Source organism: Lutra lutra, chromosome 16 (genome assembly GCF_902655055.1).
Source record: "Lutra lutra chromosome 16, mLutLut1.2, whole genome shotgun sequence".
In the NCBI taxonomy this organism is placed as follows: Eukaryota; Metazoa; Chordata; class Mammalia; order Carnivora; family Mustelidae; genus Lutra; species Lutra lutra.
Genome location: NC_062293.1, coordinates 50,216,625 through 50,229,622, shown reverse-complemented (window position 1 = coordinate 50,229,622; position 12,998 = coordinate 50,216,625). Strand labels below are relative to the sequence as shown.

Genomic DNA, 12,998 nt, shown 5'->3' with positions numbered 1-12,998 from the left:
CTCCCGGTAGCGCCACAGCGCCATCTCGTGGCGGAAGGCATCTGTATCACTTGGTTTCCGACCGGCCTGAGTCAGGGAGTGCCTCTGCGCTTCGGGGCTGGCGGGGCCGAAGCCGAGTGGACACACACTCCCTGGGAGTGTAGTCTGATACCGCGGCGTGGCTAGGTTCCACGCAATAGGCCCACGCTCTAACCCAGCTCTCGTGGACTGCCCCAGCTTCCCCGGAGAAGGGTGGGGAGGGTGGGGCTGCGAAGCCCCGCCCGCGAAGCCCCGCCCCCGAAACCCCGCCCCCACACCAGCCGCCGCTGGCTGCGCCTGCGCACTACGGCATACACGCTTGCCTTAGCGAAGGTCCCATCCCAAGAAACGTGTCCCACGCGCCACGCCGTCGGTTTCCAGGGCAACCCGGAGCCTCTCCGCAATCCCGCGCGCAACTTGGGTCCTTTCCTGGCGCCCCCAGCCTGGCCATGACGGCCGCGGGTCCCAGCGTCTTCCTACTCATGGTCAACGGGCAGGTGGAGAGCGCCCAGGTGAGCGGCCGTGGACCTCGCCCGCCCTACCCCACTCTCCCCGGAGGCCCATCCCGCGACCTCCAGGGCTGCCGCGTGGCCTCGGAGAGGTGCGTCGTTCCTCCGAGCCTGTCTCCCACGGTTAGGCGGGGGAGGGGAACCAGCGTTTGAGAGGCTTGCCTGCGAATCCTCAGCCCCAATGTGCGCGGGTGGAAGCCGACCTCGAGAGGTTGAGCTCGTGCCGAGGACACGCTCGGCCAAGACTTTGAGACCCCGTTCGGATCGTGTCCAGCTCGTTGAGTCACGGACAGGAGCCTAACGTAGGTGTAAGGCGGGGAGCCGAGACTCGACCAGGACGCTGGGCCTCGGTCCTCGAATGCTCTGCGCTCTGAACTCTCAGATCCTTGAATTTGGGTCAGAACGGAGGTGGTCTGTTGGAATCTGATCCAGCGATGCCCCGGGGTGGTGGAAAGATCCGGGGAGAGTCTGGTCAGTCTGACAGAAGGGGACGCTACTACACTTTGTAAGAACCATTGGTCGTAGATAGATAAGTTCACCATGAATTCGCCCTGAGCCAGACTTGGTGCCCATCACTGCTCATTCGGTCCTCGCAACAACCCTGTGAAGTGGATATTATTAGCGTCCCCATTTTACAGATGGGACACTTGCCCAAACAGAGCGGCAAAGCTGGTATTTGAACCCAGGTCTGCCTGCCTCCAAAACTTTGATGCATTACCCTTTCAGGCTGTTGGAAGACGGTGTTTATTGTATTATTGTGAGGATTAAGTGAGATGGTTTGGGTAAACTTCTGGGTCTCTCGTGCCTCCCTGTTTCATTGGGCTCATGTCTCCATGCTCCCACCCTATCCACCTGCCCCTTGGCCTAGTGTCCATGACTACCTTCCCCTCTTCTCTTCTGTCCCATTAGGGGCTCTTGGCTGGGCTGGATCACGTCTGTGCACTGTCAGCACCCATGCCTGCCTCCCGGGGCCTCCCAGTCACTTCTGGTCCCTCCCTCTCTCCAGGCCTTGAGCTCCAGTCTCTTGTAGGCTTCATGTCCCAACAGCATCCTTTCACTTTGGCACCATTCCCTCAGACCTCCTCTGGACCGACCCTTGTGCCAGGCACTGGGGACACAAAAACGTCATCACACTTGTTCCCTGTTCACAGTCAAATGGGGTTGACAGAAATAAACAAGCCATCAGAGCTTTGATAAAGGAAAAGACCAGGGGCTGACAGAGCCAGGACAGGGGTGGGGGGGCAGAGGGGAGCTTAAAACAGCCTGGAAGTTAGGACGGGCTCCCTGGAAGGTAAGTTTTGAAGGATGAACCGGAGTTTGCCAGATGGAGTAATGGGAAGGGCATGCCAGACAGAAGCCAGAGCTCAGGCAAAGGCTCAACGGCAGTAGCAGCCTGGGACTGTCTCTTGGACTCCCACATCTCGGGCCCCAGCCCCTATGCTGCACCCCGTGTCCTCAGCCCTGGCTGTTTCTTAGACCCACTCCAGGTGCCTGGTGCTCAGAATTCCTATTGGCTGCCCTTACGTAGTCAACACGTTGACCTCACCACAGGTCTCCGTAATCACAAGCTGTGTGTGCTTCTTCCCGCAGTTTCCGGAGTATGATGATCTCTACTGCAAGTACTGCTTTGTGTATGGCCAGGACTGGGCCCCCACGGCGGTAAGCTGGGCCCTCGGGTGTCCCTTATGCTCCATGACTGATGGGGTTTCTGAAGGTGTCCACCTTTCCCCTTCCATTCCCAGTTCAGAACCCATGGAGAGGTAGACACTGAGTTCAGGGGGTTCCAAGTATGACTTTGTTCCTGGTAAAGCTGGAGCAGGGAATGCAGCCATCAGCGGGCTCCCGGGATCAAAGCTGCGCTCGCTCATGTGCCCCGTCCCGGGAGCTTGCACGTGGCCTTGAAGAGGAACGTGTGGGCAGCCCATAGAGCCTCCAGCCCTCTCCTAGCCCGTAGGGAGGACTCTGGGGAGCCCGAAGGCAGAATAGAAGCTCTCCTTGCAAGACTTGCCTCAGAGCAGTCTGTCTCCCCCAGACAGCCAGACGAGAGCCCCAGTCTTTGTGGAGCACACAACCTTGTGTGGCGAGACAGACAATAAGTACCAGTGTTCTAGTATGTTCTAGCATACTAGCAAGGGCCAGAGAGGGAGACCCTGGACAGCTGCCAGAAACAGAGGTGCGAAGACAGCACGTAGATGAGGCGCGGAACCAGGGGTGCGGCAGGCGCTCGAATTTCCAGTATATTGTGAAGGTGGGGGCAACAGGGTTTCCTCTTGGGCAGATGTGGGGCACGGGAGAAAGGAGTTAAGAATAACACGAAGCTTCTTAGCCCGGGCACTTGGGAGCAGAGCTGCCATTTGATGAGAAGACTGGGTAGCCAGATCTGGGAGAACTTTCCAGAGCTCTGCCCGGCATGTTTGGAGGTTGAGGTTCCCGGTAGACATCCAGCCGGGGTGCAGGGTCAGCAGTGGAGGCTGGGCCGTGGCGCTCTGGAGGTCAGAAGTGAGGACCGGGCTGCGGGTTTGGGAGTCCCTCTCCCCCACATGAAGAGGAAGTGGCGAGGGCAACACTGGGCCCCCCCACCATGAGGAGGAAAGACCCAAAGACTGTGGTGTCCCAGAAGCCACGCAGGCGGAGTGTGTCCAGTGCTGCTGCTGGGTCAGGTAAACTGAGGACAGAGAAATGTGCGCAGATACAGCAACCCTGGGGTCCCTGGTGCTCCCTGCCAAAAGCTCTTCGGTAGCACGGGCACCTGTGGTCAGACGGAAATGGGTTCTCGAGAGGGAAGCGAGAAAGAATGGGGGCCGGCGAGTGTGAACATCTCGTTTGAGGAGTTGTGCTCGGCAGGGGAGCTACGAATAGGTTGGTGGGTAGAGGAAGACATAAGGCCAGCCTCGTTTCCTGATAGAGAAGCTCGCCCACACACGTGCACCGACGTATGTGACCATGACCGAAGAGGGACATGACCCGCGGCTGCTTCCTCTGGCGAGGGTCGAGAACCCAGGCCTGGGCTGGGTGTTGACAAAGCCAGATCCGACGAAGTGAAACCCAGAGAGGCTCAGGAGCTGCCCTGGTGCCTGAGTTCCAGGCATGGGAAGTTAGCGTGATGGCAGAAGGTAGTGAGGAAAACAGCCCTCCCACCTGCCCACCCAGGTCAGGGAAGCGGTGTGGCAGCCGGAGCATGGGCACCAGCTGTCGCCGTCCCTGTCCCCACAGGGTCTGGAGGAGGGCATCTCACAGATCACGTCCAAGAGCCAGGATGTGCGGCGAGCACTGGTGTGGAACTTCCCTATCGACGTCACCTTCAAGAGCACGAACCCCTACGGCTGTGAGTCTACAGGGGCCTTGCAGGGACACCCGGGTGGGGGCGGGGGGAGGTGCCCCCAGGGCCATCCACACCCAGCTCCTCTCTGCCCATCCCCTGGGCCCTTGCGACAGCCCCGTCCTCCGCTCTCTTGCCACCTGGCCGATTCCCTCCACCTCCCCCCCACCACCCCTACCCCGGTTCGTGGACAGGCGACAGAGCTGACCTTTAGGAAGCTCAGAGAGTATCAGTGCGGCCCCAGGCTATGGCCATTGTGGCCCAGGTGGGCTCGGCCTATGCGGTGGACAGATCACTCTCTGTTTCTTTTCTCACGTTAGGAAACTGAGGCCCAAAAGTAACATCATTTGCCTTTGGCTTTACATCTAGCAGCTGAGCATGGATTGGATTTCAGGCCCATCTGATTTCACAGTCTGAGCCTCTCTGCTGCATGTGGCTTAGGGCCTAGGCTTGCTGGGTATGGGGTTTCTGAAGCAGGGGCTGCCTGGCGGTCCTCCTTGTCATTATCCACGAGTAAGAACGCTTCCATAGGCTTCCTGGGACAGGGCACTGGATGGTGGGCCATCTCCTGCTGTTGAGGAAGGCTCACAGAGGCAAATACAGTAGTAAAAAGCAAAAACAAAACACAACTATTCCAAGGTTTCAGAGAGCTAGCAAAGTATTAGAGATTTACCAGGCCATGATCCCGGAGAATATAGAAATCTAGAGACGTGATCCCACTCACATCGCCCCGAGAGTATTTGCTGATTCCCTTAGAGGTGACTTAGAGGCTGACGGAGGCTTTTGACAGCTGCTCTGGGCTCGGGGCGGAAAAATCAGGAAAATCCCTGCAACTTGGACAGAGACCTCAGAGCGCTTGGTGGAGCCTGGGAGCTGCGGCCCAGCCCCAGATCGTTCCCGACCTTGAACATGGTTACAGAAACTCTCAAAATATTCATAAGCCTAATCTAGCAGGATGTAAAAGGGATAACATATGAACAAGTATGGTTTATTCCAGAAATATAAAGCTTATATAATATCCGAAATCAACCAGCGTGATTCACTGCTTTAAAAAGAAGGAAAGTCACGATCATCCCTATAAATGTAGAAACGATGATAAAATTCAGCATCCATTCATGATAAACTTTGACAAACTAGGAATAGAAGGAAGCTTGCTTTTTTTTTTTTTTTTTTTTTTTTTTTAAGTCGTGGAGCCCACTGTGGGGTCTGAACTCGTGACCGGAGCTGAGATCAAGAGTTGGACCCCCATGGGTGCCTGGGTGGCTCAGTCAGTTAAGCATCTGCCTTCAGCTCATGTCATGATCCCGGGATCCTGGGATCAAGTCTAGCATCAGGCTCCCTGTTCAGTGTGGAGTCTGGTTCTCCCTCTACCACCCCCGCCCCGCTCATGATCTCTTTCTTTCCATCAAATAAATAAAATCTTAAAAAAAGTTGGGGGGCACCTGGGTGACTCAGTGGGTTAAGCCTCTGCCTTCGGCTCAGGTCATGATCTCAGGGTCCTGGGATGGAGCCCTGCATTGGGCTCTCTGCTCAGTGGGGAGCCTGCTTCCCCCTCTCTCTCTGCCTGCCTCTCTGCCTACTTGTGATCTCTGTCTGTCAAATAAATAAATAAAATCTTATAAAAAAAAAAAAGTTGAACCCCCAACCAAGTGAGCCACCAGGGGCTCCTGAAAGGAAACTTTCTTAATTTGATAAAGGCTATCTACAAAAAACTTAGAGCAAACATTAGCTTTTCTAAGTGAAATGGTGAACGATTTCCTTGTTGCTACCACCACAAACAAAAGGCATAAGAATTAGAATAAAACTGTCATTTTTCACAAGTGACATTATGTGTGTAGAATTTGCAAAATAACCCACAGATAAGTTACTAGAAATAATAAGTTGGTGTGAATGCTGGATAAGAGATACACAGGCAAAAACCAGTAGCTTTTTGTATGAAAATAAATGGACTGTGTCTTCTCTTGCGCACACACGTGATTCAAAAATGATATATCAAAAAGAAATTCTTTACTCTAATATCAAAATATAACAGCTGCAAAGACAGGCCACGGAATTCACACACATACACACGGCACATCAATGAGGAAAAGACTGGTAGAAATACAGGCAAGAGGCCGAGCAGGTCCTTCACGGAGGAGGGCATCCAAGTGACAGAGAAACAGAGCAAGGGCTTTACTTCAATGAGAAAGATTGCAGTGAAGGCAAAGGCAAGCTGTGGTGAGCTGCTACCCGTGCCCACGCCCAAATAACTCCAATCAGGGAAACTGAGGAGCCCTGCTTTGTTTTTGTTTTTTTTTTTTTAAATACGTTTATTTGACACACAGAGAGCGATCACAAGTAGGCAGAAAGGCAGGCAGAGAGAGAGGGGGAAGCAGGCTCCCCGCTGAGCAGAGAGCCTGATGCGGGGCTCGATCCCAGGACCCTGAGATCATGACCTGAGCCGAGGGCAGATGCTTAACCCACTGAGCCACCCAGGTGCCCCAGGAGCCCTGCTTTGTGAGGACGTGGTGTGACGGGAACTCCAGGGCCTGGCAGGGGTGTGGGGGTGTCTGGGACGCGTGCCCAGCAGAGCCGTGTGCGTGCATGGGGCAAGGCTTGAACGAGAGCTCACAGCCTCACCACCTGGGGGCTCCCCAAGGAGAAACTGCCCACATGCCCATCGGCACCGGAGCAAACTCTGTCCTCCTGGTCTGCCCAGAGCCAGAATGTTCTCTTGCATTGAGAACGAGCAACATCCCCTACAAGACACAGTCTGAACAGATCTCACAGACACGACATTGAATTAAAGAAGCTGGGTACCAATAAACAGACTCTACGATTCCATTTGTATAAGGTTTTACTTATTCATTTAAATGGGTAAAACCAGGGCACTGGGGTGGCTCAGTGGGTTAAGTGTCTGACTCTTGGTTTTGGCTCAGCTTGGAGTCCACTTGGGATTCTCTCCTTCTGCCCCTCCCCGTGCTCGCTCACTCGCTTGCTCTCTCGCTCTCAAAATTAAAGCCCTTAAAAAAGTGGGTAAAACCAAAGTACCATGTTTGGGATGCCTTCTTTGGCAGGAAAGGCTTACAAGGAGCGCTTTCTTCAAGTCGGAATAGGGGCTCCCTCTGGGGGAGGGGGAGTGATGGGAAAGGCCCTGAACCCATGTCTTAGGCTCACCGAGCACCTAACGCAGGGCACGGAGGTCACCTAGAGGTGAGGGACCTGAGAGGCTGGGAGGTGAGTTGTCCGATGGCCTGAGGCCTGTCCTACAGGCCGCAGGTGCCTAGGCCTCCCTGCCTCACCCCAGGCAGCGACTTCTCCCCTGCCTTCAGAGGACGAATAGACTGACCCTGGAGAAAGGACCCAATGTACCTCCATGTTTACAGGGAACCGGTGGGATCGGCGATCACTTAAAGGAAAATGTGAGGAAGGTCTTTCTTTCCCTCTGACCTCCCCCGCGGCACCCCAAAGCCAGGCCCTGTGGGCTGCAAACCTGGGAAGCCCACACTTGAATCTGACCACCTGTATCAGAAAGGAAGCTCCCAAGAAGCGGCCCCTTTGCTCACTTCCCGGCTGGGTCCCTGTGCCTTGAGCGAGGAGAAGAGTGTCTTCGGGGGTCCTCCCTGTATTGTCAAGGCACAGGATCTGCCGGGCATCTGGGCCTCGCCAGGGACCTCGCCCACTTGTCGCGTTCCCCACTGCTGTCCCCGCCTGCCTCCCTGGATTCTGGGTCGGCAGAAGCCCTTAGTGGAGAAGGGGGAGGGGTCCGGTGTCCACTCCTGTTCTCTGCCCTACACCTTCCGCCTGCTGACCCCTTGTCTTGTTCTTCCCAAGGGCCGCAGATCGTGCTCAGTGTATACGGACCAGACGTGTTTGGGAACGATGTGGTCCGAGGCTACGGGGCAGTGCACGTGCCTTTCTCACCCGGCAGGTGGGTTCTGGCTCTGACCAGGTCCTTGGGCCACAGTCCGTCCCTTGCTGGGCCATGCTGGTTTAGGACCAGGGCATCCCCAGCAGGGCTTTTCCTGGGACAGACTTTGCTGCTAGGCTGGAAGTGTGCTGGCGTCCCCTGGGGCCTGGGCAGCGGGAGCTGCCAGAGGAGTAGAGACACGGAGAGACGCGCAGTGACAGCTCTAGACAGGATTCTGGGATGCAGATGACAGGAGTTCGCCTAGAGTAGAACAGCCAAACGTCCGGAGTATTGTTGCTGAGACAGAAGGTGCAGGATGTGGGGGGAGGCAATGTGGAGAGGAGGGAGGGCTGGGCAGTGAGGGCCAGGACCCCAGGCTCGGCGGGGAGGACTAGGGCAGGGGGCAGCAGTGGGGGGAAGGCGCAGGGAATCGCGGGGGGCTTCCTGGAGGAAGGGCATCCAAACCGGGCCTTGGAGATGGTGGAGGATTTGGAGATGTGGGAGACAGGGCTTCTGAGGGGCCCAGTGGAAGCTGGGCCCCCAGGAGTGATGGCTCTACCCCAGCACCATCCCGAGCCTTGACAAGATGCCGGGCCCGCAGGGACCCTGGGCCGTTTCCGGCAGCTCCTGCTTACCAGGCGCTCGGAAAGTCCCACCACTTTTCTGTTACTCAGCACATCTGTTCATGAAAACATCTGTTTCAGGCACAAAAGGACCATCCCCATGTTTGTCCCCGAATCCACGTCTAAACTACAGAAGTTTACGAGGTGAGTTTTGACATCCTCCTGCCAGCGCCTGCTTCTGACCTAGGGAGTCAGAGCGGAGGGAGGGAGGGGTGTCCCTGTCCTCCCTCACTTGCACTGGGTAACCTCATCGGGTCTCCCAGCTGCTTCGTCTTTGGGGCCCCGGGAAATGGGGGCCGTGGGCTCCCGTCAGCCGCTGGTCCAGCCGCACGAGGCCGGACACCTTTATACTCTGTGCCCCGTTACTGGTCTTTGCGCCAGGGCAGAGCAAAAGCTCTCGACAGATGGGGAGATGCTTATGACGTAATAGGACATTAAAACATGAAAAAGGACACAGGAGGATACAGTGGTGTGGGAGGCCTCTTGGAGGAGGTGACATCCGAACAGAAAGTAGAACGGAGATAAGGGCCAGTGTGGCTGATCTGGGGAAGGAATATTCCAGGTGTAGGAAACAGAGCAAGGTCCATGGGCTTAGTGTGCTCGGAGCAGCATGGATGTGGTGTCGCTGGTAGGTGGTGAGCAAGGGGAGTGTGGGGGAGACACCAGGGAAGCAGGGAGCCTCTTTCCCCTTACTACATCCACGTCTAGGCTTAGAGGGCGGCCGACTGCCTTGAGGTTGGTGACAGACGCTCTTGTCCGCTCAGCTTGGCTGTGAGCCCCCACTGCTCCCCGCCAGGTCAGCCAGGAGTGGGCCCTCTGTTCACAGCCAGGATGGGGGTGGGGAGGAAGGAAGGCTACCCGGGTGCCCAGGTGCAGCTGACGAGCGGCCCCCCGCCGCAGGCCTGGCCGGTATTGGGGACAGCACCCACCTGCGGAACTGTCGGGAAAATGGGGGCCGTGCCCATTAGTGGGGACAGGAAGAATTAAGGGCTTTGAGCCCATGCTGCTGTCCCGGCTGTGGCGTCTGTGCTGCTCTGCACCCCACAGATCTGAGGGAACCTTGGGTCTCAGGGCTATGTCCCTCTGAGAAAAGGGTTCTCCATGCAGGACAAGTTTCTGGGTGTTTCTGCCAGTGCCAGAAGCTAGCAGCTGGGGGCAGTGGGCAGCCTCCCCCGGGGAAGGCGTGTGTTTGCAGTCCGGACAGTGGGGAATGGTCTGATGAGCGAAGGTGGTTTGGTCAAAATCTTCCCAGAGCCTGTCCATAGAGGCCAGCCTTTGCTCAGCCCCCCTGCCTGCCCTCCTCCCCTCAGCCCTGTATTAGTTCCTGGGGCTGGTGTAACCAACGATCACAAACTCGATGGCTTCAGAAACTTAATTGTCTCACAGTCCAAAACCAGTATCAGTGGGGTGAGATCAAGGTGCCCGCAGGGCCGTGCTCCTCCCACCACCCCTGCACCCCCCGCCAGGCTCTTGGGAAGCATCTGCTCCTGGCCAGCTTCTGCTGGCTGCGGCCTGCCTAGGCTTGGGGCCCATCGCTCCAGTCTCTGCCTCTGTGGTCATGTGTGCAACCTCACGTGTCACCCCCTCCCCTGGGTGTGTTCCCTCTCCCTCCCCCTCTTAGAAGGACACTTAGGGGGCATTTAGGGTGAACCCAGATAACCCAGGACAACCCCCCCATGTTTAAGATCTTTATTTTAGTCAGATGTGCAAAGATCCTTTTCCCAAATAAGGTCACGTTGGTAAGTTCCAGGGACAAGGACTGCTGGGGCCGTTATCTAGCCCATGACAGCACCTCCCACCCAGCCTTCACAGAGTGACAAAAATGGTTTTCCTAAACACGCTGCTTTAGAAACACATCAAGCACATCTCTGCGTTTAGGATCAACTTTAGCGAGGGTGCTGGGCGACCCCGAGTTCTCCTGCCCTGCTCACCTCCGGCCCTCCCTGCAGCCCGCATGTCCTCCAGCGCACAGGGTCCTTCCTGGCCTCAGCTCTTGGCTGGACACTCTCCTCCACCCTGAACAGCCTGTCCTTGTAGACCTCAGGACAGAGCGGTGGCTGCTTCCCCTGCCTGTGAGGTGGAGAGACCCCCCCCTCCTCAGATGGAGAAACTGAGGCACACAGACGCAGTGGACTGCCATCCAGCCCAGGCTGGAACCCTAGCTTCCCAGTTCCCCTCCCATCCCCCTCCTGAGGCTTGGAGCCAGTGAGCCCCCTTACTGGCCTACCGACAACAGGGGGCAGTCACTGCTTTGTCCGGCATCATCCAGACAGGAGCCCCACCCCTGGGCAGAACCCAGTGGACACTGGTGCCCTCGCTGGAGGCTGCACCCCGGGGGCCGGGGGGCTGGCCCAGGAGGGGTGGCCTGAGCCAAGAGGAGACTCCAGCGTGGAGCTGGAGGGCCTGCTGGTGGGGGAGGGTGCTGGGCAGCCATGGGGAGGGTGGGGGTGCTGGAGGGGTGCTGGGGTGGAGCACAGGCCTCCCGGCCCTCCCAGGTCAGCCACTTTAGCCGGAAGGCCGGGCGGAGCCTGCTCTGGGAATGTGGGAACCTCGACAGACAGACCGAGGGGCCTCCTGGGGCCTCCACTGCCCCCAGCTGCATCACTGGCCTCCCCCCCGCCTTCCCCGCGCAGGACCCCCAGCACAGGCTGGAGGTGCTCCTGGATCGGTGACACCCCGCCTGCCTGGCCCACCCCGCGGGGAATGTGCACCCGGATTGTTTTGGGCTCTGGTGGGTTTGGCGGAGGCGCGGCCTCTGGTCCGGAAGGAGCTGCGACAGGCTGTGGGGCCTGGAGTGGCAGGCCCGGGGACAGCAGCCCTAAGCATCCAGCCCACACCTCTCTGCCTGTGGCCTCGGGCACGTGCCCGTCCTGCTCTCAGCCTCTGGAAGATGGGGGTGTTTACAGATCCGGGCTCCTGGGAGGGACGGGTGGACAGCCAGCATGTCGGGGGTCCCGGAGGGCCGCACCCCTCACCTGTGACTGGGGTGAGAGGATCCAGCTTGGGGCACCTGAACCTCATAGCGAGAGCCATGAATAAGAGGAGGACTGTCCTGTCCCCCCGCCCCGCCGCCCCACTGCAGTTGCCAGAGCGCCTTCTCTAGCTCTGGGAGTTCATTCCATACCACCGGGAGGAAGCCGGGCTTGGGCTCAGAGATGGGAAGGGACTTGTCCTGGATCCCACACTATTAAAAAAGAAAGTGGAGAGCCCAGATCCGGCCCCTCTGCCCACCACTCCAGGATGGGGCCCTTCTTCCCCCCGGGAGGATGGAGGGCGTGTCACACTGCCCGCCCCCAGCTGCTGTCCCCTTTCTGGGATTTCCACCTGGGCTCCCACTGTGCCCCCAGCCCCACATCTCCCTCAAAGCCACGGGGGATCGTGATGGGAAAGCTTGGCATGCAGCCAAGGAGGGGTGGGGCACAGAGCACCTCAGGCCTGGGGGGCAGCCTGCTGGGCCTCTGTGGATGCTGCCCGTGGCACCCAGCCTCACCTTTCTCCAGCAGAGGGCGGGGGTGTGGAAAGGTTCTGCGAAGGGCCGGGCCCTGGGGGCAGGGGTTGGAGGGCTGCTGGTTTCTGAAGCCAGGAGAGAGCCCACGTTGCCGGTCTGAGGGATAGCCAGGCCGAGGACCTGCTCACCCCATGTCCTCCTGTCCTCCCAGCTGGTTCATGGGACGCCGGCCCGAGTACACAGACCCTAAGGTGGTGGCCCAGGGTGAAGGCCGAGAAGGTAAAGCTTGATCCCCTCAACCCCACCCCCTCCCCACAGGCAAGCTGGAGCCCGGGAGGGCCTGGGTGGACCCCTAGGAAACAGGGTGGAAGCCGGGGACCTGCCACGCACAAGATGGACTGTGGGAACACCCCAGGCCTCTCCCCTGAGCACTGCTCCCACCTGGGCCTGGCTGGATCGTAGAGGGTCTGCCAGGTTTGTCGGTCCCTGGTGCAGCCCCCATACCTCCCTGGGGGGGCATGGGCCAGCTGGCCATTCCCATTTTACAGGAGAGACTGCTGGGGCTGGGACACCCCAGAGCAGCCTGGCTGATGCCGCCTTCTCTCCCCAGTGACCCGCGTGCGCTCACAGGGCTTTGTCACTCTCCTCTTCAACGTGGTGACCAAGGACATGAGGAAGCTGGGCTACGACACTGGGCCTCCTGACACACAGGGCGCCACGGGGCCCAGCCCGCCCCAGGGCATCCCCCGGTGAAGGCCCCCACTGGGCCATGGCCACAGCCACTGAATTTGGCCATGCCACCGCCAGAGAACGCAGGGCTGTCCTGGAGAGCTGGCCAGGGATCCGGCTGCTTGATGTGCAGCCTCGGGGGGGCTAGGAGGGTGGGGGCAGATTTTTATATAATAAAGCATCACCTTTCCCCAGAGCCCAGGCCCGGAGCTGCCTCCTCTCCCTTTGGCCCTGCCCCCCACTCCTTGGGAGCAGGTCACTGGGGCCGGCCTGCCTGCCTCCCTGAGCTGGACCAGGACCTGTCCTCCGCCCCATACTGCTTAGGGCACAGAAGCTGCCCGGAGAGGCACACGAGACAGCCACCTGGGTTGTGAGCTCTGGTTCAGCCCCGCTTGGTCTGTGCGACTCTCCCCACACTCCTCCCTAACACCGGAGGGAGATGACAAGGTTTTGGGGCTCAGGA

At 58.4% G+C, this 12,998-nt stretch overlaps 1 protein-coding gene across 1 annotated transcript; it reads left to right on the top strand.

The window, feature by feature from the left end:
* The first annotated feature begins 337 nt into the window (after positions 1-337).
* Positions 338-12,731, top strand: B9D1 (B9 domain containing 1). The gene is made up of 7 exons (XM_047708938.1): positions 338-530; positions 2,118-2,186; positions 3,741-3,852; positions 7,660-7,756; positions 8,440-8,502; positions 12,018-12,085; positions 12,417-12,731. Exons 1-7 carry the CDS (start codon positions 468-470, stop codon positions 12,557-12,559), a joined length of 615 nt encoding a protein of 204 aa, XP_047564894.1. The 5' UTR covers positions 338-467; the 3' UTR covers positions 12,560-12,731.
* The last annotated feature ends 267 nt before the right edge of the window (positions 12,732-12,998 follow it).

What these genes read in the sequence shown, in the direction of transcription:
- B9D1 (XM_047708938.1), top strand. Translation starts at nt 468, where the DNA reads ATGACGGCCGCGGGTCCCAGCGTCTTCCTACTCATGGTCAACGGGCAG. An exon ending in GGCAGGTGGAGAGCGCCCAG is followed by an intron (nt 531 to 2,117) that starts GTGAGCGGCCGT and finishes TTCTTCCCGCAG; the next exon opens with TTTCCGGAGTATGATGATCT. An exon ending in AGGACTGGGCCCCCACGGCG is followed by an intron (nt 2,187 to 3,740) that starts GTAAGCTGGGCC and finishes CTGTCCCCACAG; the next exon opens with GGTCTGGAGGAGGGCATCTC.